The 14,870-nt window shown below is 38.5% G+C and overlaps 1 protein-coding gene across 4 annotated transcripts in view; it reads right to left on the reverse strand.

The window, feature by feature from the left end:
* Positions 1-629: 629 nt before the first annotated feature.
* rmnd1 (required for meiotic nuclear division 1 homolog) overlaps positions 630-14,870 on the reverse strand; it is a 29,885-nt gene continuing 15,644 nt past the window's right edge. The window contains exons 1-12 of one of the 4 annotated variants that reach the window (XM_030126279.1): positions 14,195-14,374; positions 11,666-12,122; positions 11,477-11,582; positions 9,312-9,387; positions 8,211-8,250; positions 7,985-8,085; positions 7,787-7,893; positions 7,618-7,682; positions 7,403-7,479; positions 4,147-4,267; positions 3,926-4,042; positions 630-1,082 (exon numbers count right to left, since the gene is read on the reverse strand). In XM_030126279.1, coding sequence (XP_029982139.1) covers positions 1,050-1,082; positions 3,926-4,042; positions 4,147-4,267; positions 7,403-7,479; positions 7,618-7,682; positions 7,787-7,893; positions 7,985-8,085; positions 8,211-8,250; positions 9,312-9,387; positions 11,477-11,582; positions 11,666-12,122; positions 14,195-14,292 — 1,398 coding nt within the window. In that variant the 5' untranslated portion in view covers positions 14,293-14,374 and the 3' untranslated portion in view covers positions 630-1,049. Of the gene's footprint in view, positions 1,083-3,925; positions 4,043-4,146; positions 4,268-7,402; positions 7,480-7,617; positions 7,683-7,786; positions 7,894-7,984; positions 8,086-8,210; positions 8,251-9,311; positions 9,388-11,476; positions 11,583-11,665; positions 12,123-14,057; positions 14,375-14,870 lie in introns of those variants that run through there. The other 3 variants (XM_030126281.1, XM_030126280.1, XM_030126283.1) reach the window with 3 other exon arrangements.

The following is a 14,870-nucleotide window of genomic DNA, read 5'->3' on the forward strand; positions in this document are numbered from 1 at the left end:
CCCCCCCAGGACAGCTGTGGATACTCCATGGCCAAAAAACAAAACCTCTATCTGCAAATTTTTACATTTTAAGTTTTCACATTAAATGGTGAGAACAAGGATGACTCCACATTTTCAGTCTATCTGCAAGATAATCCCACCCTTGAAGGTCACCTGACAAAACCTCCTAGACCATACTATAATAAAACTAAACTTTTTTTTTTGTTTGTTTCCTGAAAAAAGTGATTTTTTCAGATAGGAGGTTTTGTACTCTGGCCATCGAAATGTAGTTTACCTCCACCAGAGGGAGAATGTGGGAGTGAATGAATAATGGATCCACTGTGTGTTCTTTGAGTATGTGTTCATTGAAAAGTGCTACAGAAATGTAATCCATTATTATTATTATTATTATTATTATTATTATTATTATTATTATTATTATCATCATAGAAAATTTGTACTGATTAGAAAATATGTTAATGGCATAAACCAGAGTTACCCATGTGTCCATACAGCATATTTCCATATGTATTAGTCATGTTTTATTAATAAGATGTTTTGTTTCAATAAATATTTGCATAGAGGAAAATACTTCTTGCGGTGTTTCTGTATACCAAAGTATGGAAAGTTTATATATTACATGCTAACACTTTTCAAACAATTATTTCATTTATTACTCAGCATAGCACTCACAGTCAGGTTTTCATGAACTTTTTATGTCTGAAAATACGTTGGCACATGTTGGTTTTCTTTTCTTACAGTTTTGATTATAAAATCCTTTCTTTCTTATTGAACAAACGTTTATAAACCATTGCCGATGATGTAAAGATGAAATGTTTATCTATATCATTCACAAAATATAATGATAGAAAATAGACATTTATTAAATGTTTCTTAAATGTGTATGCTATACAACAACAGCAACAACAGGAAAAAATCCAAAAGGTTTAGGTCCCTTTTACAATTCCAGTTCTTCCCAGAGAAAAAAACAGATGTCACATCATCCTGACAAAGTACCTTGGTCTAGTGCAGTATTGTTCTTCTTTTTGTGCCCTTCTTGGAAGAGCAGTTTAGAAAATCATCCTTACAATTTCAAACATAACCTGTGAAGAAAAACAAATGAACAGATGAAGCATCATTTCATCAGCAAAGGGCATTTTGGTCCCACTTTTTTTTTTTTTTTTTTAAATCAGAATTCTAACCATATTTATGAATGTCTTATATTTAGGTTATTAATTACACTGCACCAACTGCATACATTATAAATAAATACAGAAGTTACAAAACAGTTCTCATCCATTGATTGAGGCTCAGATAAGGTATCCCTTTATCAGTCACATCTTAAAGCATTTACATGTTAGCTTAGTTATAAAACATTGCTAAAATAAGCTGAGACAAACAGTACTGTTACCAAACTGCCCATATAACTCAAATTACATCCATATTACATAAAAACCTCCCTTAGGTCTAAATATGAGGTACATTCATCATCTCCACACTAAATACTGCATAACAGAAGTGTAACATCTTACACATTCGAGGGGGGGCTGAAAAGTTCACAGCCTGACTCAGAAGGAGTTCTTCCACAGCAGTGAAACTGTGCATACATTCAATTCAACCTCTGCTGACACTAACTGCATGGTTTCCTTCCAGATAAACCCACACTGGATCAATAATTTAGGACTTTGAACAGTAGTACTACAGACATTTCATGAAAATGCTTGCTTTTCACCCCTCCCTCGTTCTCCCTACCCCTCTTGAATTCCTCTTCCCAGTTTTGCACAGTTGATAAAGCTGGAGCACCATCCCCTATAGCAGGGCTGTCAAACTCATTTTAGTTCAGTTCCACATTCAGCCCAATTTGATCTGCAGTGGGCCAGACCAGGAAAATAATAACTGAAAAAAGTAAAATTACATTATGATAATGTTTACATCTACAACGTTTCCTTAAAAATCTGAATAACATGAATAACTTGAAATGTCTTAAGAAAAACAAGTGTAATTTCAGCAACGTTCTGCCTCAGTTTATCAGTTTATTATTTACACATGTGCATTACAACTTACAGTACAATTACACAAAACATTTAGTAACAGGCAGAATATTGGTAAAATTGTATGTACTTCTCTTAAGACAGTTCAGGTTGTTCATATTTGTTCAGGTTATTGACATTTTTTGTAAAAGGATAGTTTATTAATGTAAACATTTTCTTGTAATTTTACTTTTTTTCATTAAAACAAAGATAAAATCTGCAGCTTTCATTATTTATAGGTTATTGTGATAATATTTAACTGGTCTGATCCAACTGAGACGTATTTGTTCTGTATGTGGAACCTGAATTAAAATGGTTTTTACACCATTGATTGTTAATATCTTCAGTGTAATTCATCCTACGGGCTGGACTGGACCCTTTGGTGGGCCGGATTTGGCCCTCGGGCCGCGTGTTTGACACCTGCGCCCTATAGACACCATGTCAGCAGGAATGTCCTGGGGGGCTCAGCCCTTTTTCTGCAGACATCTGATCAGACCACGGTGCCATGGATGGTTCACCAAATGTCTCTGGTACTACTGTTCAAAGTCCTAAAGTATTGATCCACTGTGGGTTTGTCTGGAAGGAAACCATGCAGTTAGTATCAGCAGAGGTTGAAATGAATGTATGCACAGTTTCACTGCTGTGGAAGAACTTCTGAGTCAGGCTGTGAACTTTTCAGCCCCCCCCCCCCCCCCCCGTAGTAAACACATAGAAAATACATATTGCCCAGAGTGCTAATCACTTACAAATACAGTTTTACTCTCATGTAAGTTATGGAGAATTAAAAAGTAAAGTAATTTATTGTATACATTTATTAACAAATATTAAGTAACATGTATACATATTAGAAATAATTACACTATTTGGCCAGCAACAGCCCTTGGGTTCTATTGGACTCGAATAACTTAACTATTTATAAATGTGTTTATAACTTAATGTTTTGAATCTTATATAAGGGTAATCATATTGTAAAGTGAAAATGATATACTATTAGGGATGCACCCATACCGATACCAGTATCAGGCATTGGGTCTGATACTCTGTGTGTGTACTCGTAAAAGTAATCCGATACAAATGCACCGATCCCACTTGTGTCCGTGTGCCATTCCCAGTTCAGTGCAGCAGGTACGAGGAGGAGGAATAATGTGTGTGAGTGTGAAGAGTGTGGAGATGGAACCAAAGAAATGATCAGAGTAACACTGACAGTACCGTTCAGACAAAGATACAGACGCAGCCTTCTGTCTGTAATCTGACTACATTCATCTGTTTTCCAGCTGATGGAGGATGAGTACCCAGACACAGAATACCAGCGGGAGTACGGAGCGGTGAGGACCGCCGCCAGCGGAAGTGAAAACCAAACCTGTCACTCATTTGTCTTTTCTCTTCCTGCTGAAGCTGAACTTTTAAACCTTACAGAGAAAACGCTGCAACATTAGTATCACAGTAGTGTTCCTCTGTCGTCTACAGGTTTGGTATTACTGACTTTCTTCTTCTCATTAAACTTTCCTCTTCTTCGTGGTATTTGTCCAGTATGGTTAATTCAGAGCGGCGCCCCCTGGTGGATTAACTGACAAACGCTCATTCCAACACATTAAATGTCAGTAGCAGCACTTTGTTCCAGTCAGACTAATGACAACGACAATAAAGCACATTTACAAAAGGAACTAACAACTGGAATGGGATTACTAAGGACTAGGATCAGTACTCAGTATCGGCAAGTACTCAAATGGAAGTACTTGTACTTGGTCTGGAAAACAGTGGTATGGGTGCATCCCTATATACTATACATAATGTTATACTTACATTAAGTAAACTTTTAAACAAAAACAGGTTGCATAGTGCAGATCCCAGGCCTGAATGCTTCTCATGTCAAACAGATCATTCACACAGATCAGTTACTGTTTGATCTGTCCTACCTCGATGGTGATGAGGATAACTATCATCCACTCCAATCTCAAGCTGTGCTTCTCACTCAGGTGACTCCGCATCAGGTCTGTTAACTGGGTGCAATGTTCCAGCTTCTCATTCACCACCTAAAACACAACACATGATTCCAGGTTCATGCATGTGTCTCTTACGTAAATGCCAGCAGCATTCAGGGAATCAATCTTCCATGGACTGGAGTATGCTTATTTACATTGACCCTGCGGTTGATACTGAGGAACTGGCAGGTCTTATCGTATAGTTTTTCCAGGTTCTCTCTGTCCCAGTAGAAGTCTGGTGTCATGAGGAGGTCAGATCTCAGGTTTATACAGTGCCTGTAAGAGCAGACAGAAATACACATGTATTAAAAACACAATCCCGGATCCCGGATACAAGCGGTCCAAATGAGTTTCCTCCGCAGGGTGGCTGGGCGCACCCTTAGGGATAGGGGGAGGAGCTCAGTCACCAGGGAGGAGCTCAGTAGAGCCGCTGCTCCTCCACATCCAGAGGGGCCAGCTGAGGTGGCTCGGGCATCTGTTTCGGATGCCTCTTGGATGCCTCCCTAGGGAGGTGTTCCAGGCATGTCCCACCGGGAGGAGACCTCGGGGAAGACCCAGGACACGTTGGAGAGACTATCTCTGTGGGCTGGCCTGGGAACGCCTCGGGGTCCCCCCGGAAGAGCTGGAGGAGGAGTCTGGGGAGAGGGGAGTCTGGGGAGAGGGGAGTCTGGGGAGAGGGGAGTCTGGGCATCCCTGCTTAGACTGTTACCCCCGTGACCCAGCCCCGGAAGAAGCGGAAGAGAATGGATGGATGGATAAAAACACAATTCTACATGATAAAAAAAAAATTTTTTAAAAATTCTTATATTGGACCTATAGGAAAAATGTAAAACCTTTAAAGACCGTAGAATGAGAAAATCAGGTCTATATGTCAGGTGTTTCCCATATATATACATAGATATAAAAAACAGCATCTTTCGGTCCCTTCTGGGCATCACCACGTGAACGCCCCTCCATTTCACAACTTTTCCACTGCTAGTGATGCCCCATTTTAGGATTCTGTGCACTTAAAATAGGAATGTTCTGTCTGTTGTATGTCTGATTATCAATGTATATTGCTCTTTATCAGGAAATGACAAATACTGTAATCAAGAAACATTTTTAAGATAAATTGGAAATAGTAAGTGGTTATCTATGAGAGGCCCTTTAGGCAGTAATCATACTTGGTTTCACATGTTACATCATACCCTCATACATGCACAACTATACTCTTAGGCACACACTACTATACTCTCATACATGCACAATCATACTCTATCACACACTATTATACTCACACACATACTATTATACTCTCACATACACACTATTATAACCTTATACATGCACAATCATACTCTCTTTTATTTACTATTATCATCATACCATACAGAATGATAGGATGTGTGAATGATTATAGTTGTTTGTGTGTGAGAATTTGACTGAAACGGAAATAAAACTAGATTCTCAGTTCCTGATTGGTTGTCCCTGAAGATAGAAGAAGATTTCAATCAACCGTTTCAATCAAACTCACTTCCTTTTCAATCAAACTCTCACACACAAACAACTATAGTCATTTACACATCCTATCATTCTGTATGGTATGATGATAATAGTCAATAAAAGAGAGCATGATTGTGCATGTATTAGGGCATAATAGTGTGTGCGTAAGAGTATAGTTGTGCATGTATGACAGTATGATGTTACATGTGAAACCAAGTATGATTACTGCCTAAAGAGCCTCTCATAGTTATCCCTACCTACGCACAACTGCAAAATGGAATGGGTTCACGTTTTGTTACAGAAGTGACTAAATGTGACCTGACAGACATTACAAGCATGTTTCTCTAGTTTTCATTCTGTAGTCTTCTTCTGAAATTACAAAAAACAACTGCTGTGCTCCATTTTTGAGACAACCTACAATATGGCATAAAGAAATAGCGGTTCCCACTGCTACTGTAAAACAAGCAAATAGAGATAGGGAAGATGACAAATTAAAGGAAAAACCAACATACATGGATTCTACAAGTAAGTGAACACCATTCTAACAAGTGAAAAACTAAGTGGAGCTTAGTAATACCCCTGCCCCACCACACAACACTTTGCCCCTCCTGCTCACTGATACCACACCTAGTTAGGGTATGATGCTGAATTTCAAATTAAAAACAATTAAACTAGATCAACCTGAATTACTGTCCTTTTTGGCTAGTTCAGTCAAAGCACGAGAAACATTATTCTGCCCAAGTCTTAGCTTTCAGTCTGACAGCACTTTGTTTTGGGAGAATAGTCTTCCAGAAATTGGTTGGACTGAAGAAAATCATAAAAAAAAAAAAAAAAAAAAAAAAAAAAAAACCTGAAATAATAATAATGGATTAGATTTATGCAGTGCTTTTCTGTTAATGCATATTCAAAGCGCATACAATGGATCCATCATTCACTCACTCACACATTCCCACTCTGGTGGTGGTAAACTACATTTGTAGCCACAGCTGCCCTGGGGGGGGCAGACTGACAGAAGTGTGGCTGCCACACCACGCCAACGACCACCATCACACATTCACACGCATTCATACACCAGTGTGAGTAGCAGCACTGGAGGCAAGATGGGTTAAGTATTTGCCCAAGGACACAATGGGACATGACTAGGACAGAGCACTATTCGAACCGCCAACCCTTCGGTTATGGAATGACCTGAGCCATGGCTGCCCCGCTCAAAATTCAACCATTAAACTGTGCACTGCACATCTCCTGGTGGTAAGGAAAATGTGTCTTGAATTTTAAAACAATCAGAAGAATAGTTTTGTAAAAAATATGACGGACAAAAGTCTCAGACAGATGGAAAAATGGACAGAATTCCTGGTATTACTATATACCCCCGCCCTGTGGGGGGGCGGGGTATAATACAATGTCAGTGTAGTAAAAAAAAATAAAATAAAAAAAAATTGTAGTACCTTGGTTTAAAATCTCAAATAAGTTTTCATTTGTTTTGAGATCTGTTGACTACGACAGTCAAAACATGCTGAAGTCATCAAATCATTCAGAGCCCTAATGTCCTACAGACTGGAACACTGTCATCCTGGAAGGACAGAACCAGTTCACCACTGGATAAAGGAACGGCTTCACAGTTCTGAGCTGAATTATTAACATGTTTCCCATACGATTTGGATATTAATTGCTGACTTGTGGTGTACTTGTGTGCAGAATGCACATTTGTTATGTTTCTACACCCAGTTATTCAGGTGTTTTCTTTAATTTGTTTCCTTTCTGTTTGTAACATTGTGGACATTTTTGCAGACGGAGCTGGCAAAGGTTCCAAACTGATTTTTGGTGCTAAATAAAAATTTGTAGGATTGGTGTAAAACACGGTGAACACAAGAATACAAAAGGTTATTTCCTTTAAATTAACAGCTATTTAAAGAAGAGTGAATTTACCTTAATGTGAAAAGCTCTCCTATCTTCTTCATAACCTCTGCAGAGGACAACTTAACTCTTTTGCCAGACTTCAGCGTCTGAAAGAAAAATTAAATTAGCATAACAGGGAGGACTAACATTTAACAAAAATCCATCTCACATGCACATCCTGGCTCCATTACACACAGTCAATTATTTATCAGTTTTGGCTGCTTGGTATGAAGGGTGGACTGTACCTCTGGAATTGACTGAATTGACTCGACAAAGTTGTCTAATGACACTTCCCATATTGCCAGTTTGACTGGAAAGAAAGAAAGCACATATTTTGAGTCCGAGAACAAGATGAGTACTGTGCTTCTGCAAAACAGATGTTTATTCTTTAATTAGGTCAAGTTAACGTCTTACCTGACAAACAGAGGGCATTTGAAAAGGCAAATTTCTCTAAAACTGCTTCTTCTTGTTGCATCTGATCGCTGAGAATAAAATTTCCACGTTCAAGCTTCGTATTTCCTCTGAAGAAAAGAAAAAAGGAACAGATTTTACTAAAAGCTTGGCGAATATCTACAAAGGAATAAACAAACTACAGAGCAGAGGTTAACGTACTCTGCAATAGTGTAGTTAATTTCTTCATTTTCCCAGTGGACTAATGCCACCTCATAAGGCTGAATCTCATGATGCTCCAATATTCTCAACACCTTTTTCAACTGGAAAGACAAAAACATCAAAGAATTGTGCTTCAGCAGAAATGTACACTTAAAGGAAAGAACATTACCATTTACTAATATATAGATCAAACACAGTATAAAAATAGTACGTTGAAGTTTTTTACCGTTTTCTCCTCAACGTTCCAGAAAACAACAGAGCCTTCCCTGGAATTTTAATTGGGAATGTCAGGTTAAATATCTGCCAAAACTGTAAAAATGCACCTGAGACGCTAATCCGTCAGAAAATGTCAGCAGTAAACAAGAGAACGTACTAAAGTTCTACGTGCTTAATGCAACACTGTCAGTCAAACCAGTACTGTATTGTGTAAAGGTCTTTGTTGATTTTGCAAATTTGTAATGTATTAATGCACAGCCTGGCACAGTCCCACACACAATACTTCACTGGACCGCCTTTAGCTCTGAATATGGGACTCATTCACCTTGGCATCATTTATGCCACACAGTGCTTATGTAAAGTCACACTAAATGTCCGTGTGTGTCCAAATCCATGTTGGAAAATGATGTCTTGTGCTCCCTGAACCACTCTCACTTTCACAGTTTGAGCCCGATAAATCTTGGTATTGTCTAATCTTAATGCTCTCTATCAAACTGATGGTTATTTAAGAAATGAGAGGATACTCACTGCATCAGCTAGGGTTGAACAACTTGTTGCAGCTGAAACATATTAATACAACATTGCTAACCCTAACCACTACAACATTAACATACAGTGTTTCAACCACTAAAACTGCATGTTGAACCTCTGGTCTAATTTTGTTCACATTTTGTTTTGTTTCTGTCTTCCTGATACCATAGTGCTGGCATGAATATAAAACCATTCTCTTACTAAAACAGACTATGTGATGTGTTTATCCTAAACTGATATGATAAAATGGAGGAAAAAAAAAAAAAGAGTAAAATAGCCTTAGAGTATAGAAATAATGCGCACTACATATGTCTATTCTTTAGTCAATACAACCTAGAAACTGTATATATTTCCTGTATATTTTTCTTGGATCTTGATAGAGAGGCTGAGAAATGCTTATGTATGGTGAGTACTGTATTTCACATTAATAATAAACATTTTCGCTCAAGACAGTTTATCCAGAAGAGGAGTAATGCCAAAGTTTGTTTACATAAAAATAAAGAACATTCAACTCAGTTACTGACTGATTTAATCAAATCCAATTTCAGGACAATTTATGTTCAAGACAAAGCAGATTTACCTGAAAAAGAAAATTAGAGCATTGTCGTCTGGCTTTGCAGCAAACTCTGTGCTTATCACAAGCACATTTGAAGCATCTGAAATTAAAACACAAAAATCATAGCATGTGTGAAGCAGTAAATACTAAGGGTTCCCTAAGTCTGTGAAGGGCAATGTTCTGTGATGGCTTTTTTATTAAAACAAGACGATTTGGCACTTATAGTGAAGCAATTTGGTCTCAGCGATACAGCCATTTCATGTATCAAAACTATTTACCACAAATGTATTGCTAGGATTACGGTAAATGGGAGCCTAACTAACAGGGTTCAGTTGTAGAGCGGTACAAGACAGGGCTGCAGTGTATCACCTATCCTTTTCGCTCTGCAGGTTCTATGTAGAACCAATAGCACAGGTAGTACGGCAGAGCGAGGACCTGCAAGACAGTCACATAAGAGGAGCAGAACACACCATAGGGCTTTTTGCAGACTATTCTATTATTCTCGAGCAACCAGACACATGCCTCCAGAAATTAATTAATCTTCTCGAAACATTTAGATATTACTCAGGGACTGAGCATCGACTGAATGTAACAAAAACTCAAACTAAGTCAATCTCAACAAATCAGAGATCCATATAATCCAAAATGGAACTCTAAAACAATGAACTAATGTGATGTAATCATAACAAAATCACTTTGCAGCATGTTTGAAATTAACTAAATAAGACTAAAATAAATATCTGTGAAGATGTGACAAGGTGGCATGCCATCCTTTTGAGCTTTAGTGATAGAATGCAAGTAGTTAAAATGAACCTTTTACCAAGATTTCTAAATTTGTTTCAGTGACTTCCAAATAATATTCCTCAAGACAAATTCATAACCTGGGATAAGATGATCTCTAGACTTGCCTGGAATGGAAAAAGCCCAGAATAAAATGTATAACCCCTAAACTACCTAAAAATATCTTGCTAAATCTGAAGGAAGATGTCTGTTTGTATTTGTATTTATTTATTTAGCACAATAAAAACAGTGCAGGGAGGGAACGAAGCCCAAAGGGCTTGTACAGAGTTCCACTCCCATCATCTACTATAAATAAAAAATAGAATGTACAAACATAAGAAAACAATAATTAAACAACAAATAACAATATAGAAAACACTGAAAAAGTCAGGACAGGAGATGTTTTTTCAGTGAGTTTTTGGAAGATGTAAATGACAATATAGACTTTAGAGACATGTCTAGATTGTTCCACAGTTTAGGACCTCTAAATAAAATATTAAATTGATGACCAGATGTTCAACAGAAGGGTAAATGAAGATTGTCGTTATGTCTAGTTGAATATAAATGTAAATCAGATGAAAAAATAAAAACATTATGAAAGGAAGATGTCTATGCAACTCATGTCAGGCCTTTAGCCTGTTGGTGTAGACCAAACTATGAAGCACGATGGAAAGACTTGGAAAGAGAGGTACAGGGCTACAGATACAGGGAAACAGGGTTGGCTGATAAATGCATGGTGGGGGCTCTGAGACATACTATGGACCCAATAGTAACATTTACTTAATGGAATGGTGTAGTCAAGTTCAATTTAACGGGAGGGGTTCGTGTTTGCATGTTTCAAAGTTGGTAACTCAGCACACATCTGCACTGTTGGAGGCTGACCATTCACTTATTTTCTGGAACTGTACAAAAATAAGTCCATGCTGGCAAAGCGTTAACAGGACTATTACCATTTTGGATTATACAATTCAGAACATCTGCTTAGTGATGTATCTTGAGAATACCGGTGATCTTGTGATGAAAGCATTTTTATTTAACTAAGGTTAAATAACTAAGGCTTACTTGAAACATTTAAGAAAGCTGTCACGAGGAATTGATTTAATGTGAATGTAAATAAGAGTGGCTGGAAACTGTTCAAGATATTTTTGTTATGGAGAAGTTTACTTAGGCTGAGAACCAAAGAACCAAAGAAGACACTGTCAACAAGAACTGGAAAAAATGGAATGTTTATATGGCAAGTGACACTGAGAATGTTTAACTGGAACTATATATTACACCACACTGTACTAAACTGCAGACTCCAGACAAATGGCTGTTGTTTCTTTTTGTTTTATGTGTCTGTTAAAGAATTTTTGTGAAAATCAAATAAAAACTTAGGTGAGAAAACAAACATCCCACCCATACTGTACCTCTTGGTAAATCGATCTCCTGGAATCCATGTCCTATCAAGTCATGGCACAGGGTTGGAAGATGATACTGATCGGCTGTTGCAAAAGCAATACACTGCATCATATCCTGGAGAGAAAAACACATTCACTCTTCATCTAATTTAGAATATAAAGCCCAGATGAATGGAGGATGGGGTGTGACTAATTCACCTGGGCCTCATTCAGTGGAGGCTGATTGGATCTGGATGGTTGCTTGGTTCTCGGTCCTTTAGGAACTCTTTTTCCTGGCACCACTGCTGGTTTTAAACTTGATTTTAACACTGATTTGACAAGATCAGATGAGTATGGGCGCCTCGGGCCACTCTCCCAGTTTGTTAGTATTCCAGAACCATATTTAAACGTTTTACATACACTTAAAGACACAAGAGAGTGCGTATGCCTCTGCTGGGAATGAGTAGTACTTAGATGACATGTCCATGGAAACTTCTCTGAACCAGACCAGTTTGAGTTAGTTCGAAGGTTGGGTTCATACTTGTGGAGTGGGGGAGACTGGGAATAACTGGTTGAGGCCAAAATACAGACTGGTTTCCTCTCAAAGAACCACTGAGTTCCCACTCTGGACCACAACGTCCGAAGAAGCATCATTCCAGAGACTTGTACAGGTGAGCTGTGACACAGGAAATAAGATAAGAGGCCACAGTTAGGACTGGACGTTTACAGGGATTTTAGCAAACAGTTGAGTTGACCTGGTTTATATTATTCTACTGTTTTCAATATAGTAATGCCTAGATTACATAAAACTGATCATGTTATGTCCTACTGTATAATATGCAAGACAGAAGACCCTAAATATTATCTGATTAAGCCACAGGCAATTTGCAAATGAGTTCAGTTAATTTTAAGACGACCCACACAACTTACGCACTAGGTGTCCCTGTTTCCTACTTAATGTTCTACAGGCAAAGCTGTGCAGATCAGTGTCCCCTTGTCAGGTGCTTGCTTGTCTATTTAAGTGGCATGATGTCGCTGCTCTTCCTCTGGCTCTGCTTTCTCCTCACCTGAACACTGTAGCCCTGACGACCGGCTTTGTCTTCTTTAGTTTACACACTGGAATACCCAGCCCTGCATGCCTGCATGCTACTGCTATGCTGATGAACCCGTTATTATGAGATGTCCATATCTTATTTAATAAATTACTTAATTTCTGCTCACGACCACCTTGTCTGCCTCCACTGTTTGTCAAAGTCTATGAGCCAGGCCGTGACCACATTTTGTGGAAATATACACAATTAAATGGAAGATGTACAATCCATGCTTGTGAAGTTGCAACCACAGCCAAAGTTAATTTCTTTGATTCACAGAATATGTGCTATAATGGCATATTCAGCTACATATTTGGCTCCACATAAGGATCACCCAAATAGAAATAAACATTAGGACATGTGGTATACACCCCATATCAAGAGTGATACTGGCACACAAAATGTCACTTATAAGATGCTATACTACCACATCCATCCTGTAAACCTCTGAAGATATGCATTTAACTCATCGTAGAGAGTTTTAAAAACACCTCCAAACACTCCTGTTCAAACAGGCTTTTTAATTTCCCACCTGACTCAGGGTCACCACAAACCGACTGCACTTTATGTATTCATCATGTGTTTTAAACTGTTTTTAATGATATTTTATTGTGTTTTCCGGGTGTTCTAATTGTATTTTATTTGTACTGTTTTATTCGTTTTTCACAGTGTAAAGTTACTACTTTACAGTGTTACATGCACTCCATGTGTCTCCCCTCCCCCCACTCCCTCTATATCTCTCTCTTTTGTCCTCCTTTACTCTCTCTCTTTAATCCCCAACTGCTCCTGTCACTCGTCCATCCTTCAGGAGTCTGGTTCTGCTCCAGGTTTCTGCTGTTAAAGGTAGTTTTTCCTTCCACTGTCACCAGTCACTAGTGTTTGCTCCTGGAGGATTCTGTTGGGTTTCTGTAAATTTGATTTGATTTTGATTTGATTTGGTAAAGCACTTTGTGACTCTGTCTGTGAAAAGTGCTCTAGAAATAAAATTTACTTACTTACTTATACAACTGCAATCTTCAGAGCATATATGTCAAAGTTATATTTTGCAAGGGTTAGGCATATATGTAAGTGTACAGATTAGTTTTCATTTACTGTATGTGTACCAGTGTACACTTACCAGTGCTGCATCACAGGAACATTAATTAAAACCACTGCAACCATAATTGTGGAGCAAGTTTTGCTTGAATGTGAGTCATGATAAAAATAATCGTACAGATACTTTAGAAGTACTGTTTTTCCAATAATTACAAATATTTTACAAGTATAACTTCAACTGAAAACAGAACTAAGGCCCAAACAGCTAAGAGACTAAAACTACAAATGCTGGTCAATGCAGCAGTGCTGTAATAAAAGTCACAGAGGACAGACTGGGTTCACAGCTCTGTGTCATATGTACACATATTTACATTTACAGGAAATCCAAATAAATACCCACACTAACTACTACTTTTCAGATGACATCTCACAAATATTACATCTCAATGAATGGAACATACAACTGCAAGGTAAATGGGCCTTACCTGGACTATATAGCTGTAAATCAAGAACTCAGAGCATGTACACACCCCAACAGTTCAGTAGTCCCTGAACACATCACCTCTGTAGCTCTGCCTGTGCCAGTGTGCGGCTGTTAGCTTACCGCTAAATGACAAAGGGCCAGGACTGAAGCCAAACTGAAGGTGTCAGCTTCACGAAAAACAGCGAAGGGACGAAATGTGAAGCTGAAATGCATATGTAAAGGAATTCCAGCTCCATTAAACCCGCATGACAGACACATCCACGTCCAGGAGGCGTGTGTGCTAACAGAGGAACCGGACCGTGCACTTCCTGTTTGGGATGACGTCATAAAGTTGAGTTGTCCCTGAGCTGCGACTGTCAGGAAGAAAAAAACCCAGCCCCCCCCCCCCCCCCCCCCCCCCCCAGATGAGTCTGTTCTGTTCTTGGAGTGGAGTGGGTGTTCCAGGGCCCAGACAGGAGGGGGCAGTGTGGAGAGGAGTTAGAAGAACACAAACCTATCTATTATTAGCTTATTAGAGGCAAAGAGAAGAGCTTATTCACCTCTGTTTGCACTTTTTTTTTTTTTTTTTCATTTATTTTATCTTGAGGTTTCTGTTTTTGTTGAATCTTAAATAAAGGCCTTAAATGTATTTGCTTGGGACTACTTTTACTTATGGTAACAGAGCTAGCTGTGCACTCTGCTAAACATTTCCTGCACTGACATTTGACAATAAATATTGTTGAAACCATATGAAAATGTGCACACTGGGGAAGGCTCAAAGACACAAGTTGGACTTCGGTTCGGACCCTTTACTTGGAGGAAATGTTCATATGTG

This window comes from Sphaeramia orbicularis, chromosome 22, assembly GCF_902148855.1.
Source record: "Sphaeramia orbicularis chromosome 22, fSphaOr1.1, whole genome shotgun sequence".
Lineage (NCBI taxonomy): Eukaryota > Metazoa > Chordata > Actinopteri > Kurtiformes > Apogonidae > Sphaeramia > Sphaeramia orbicularis.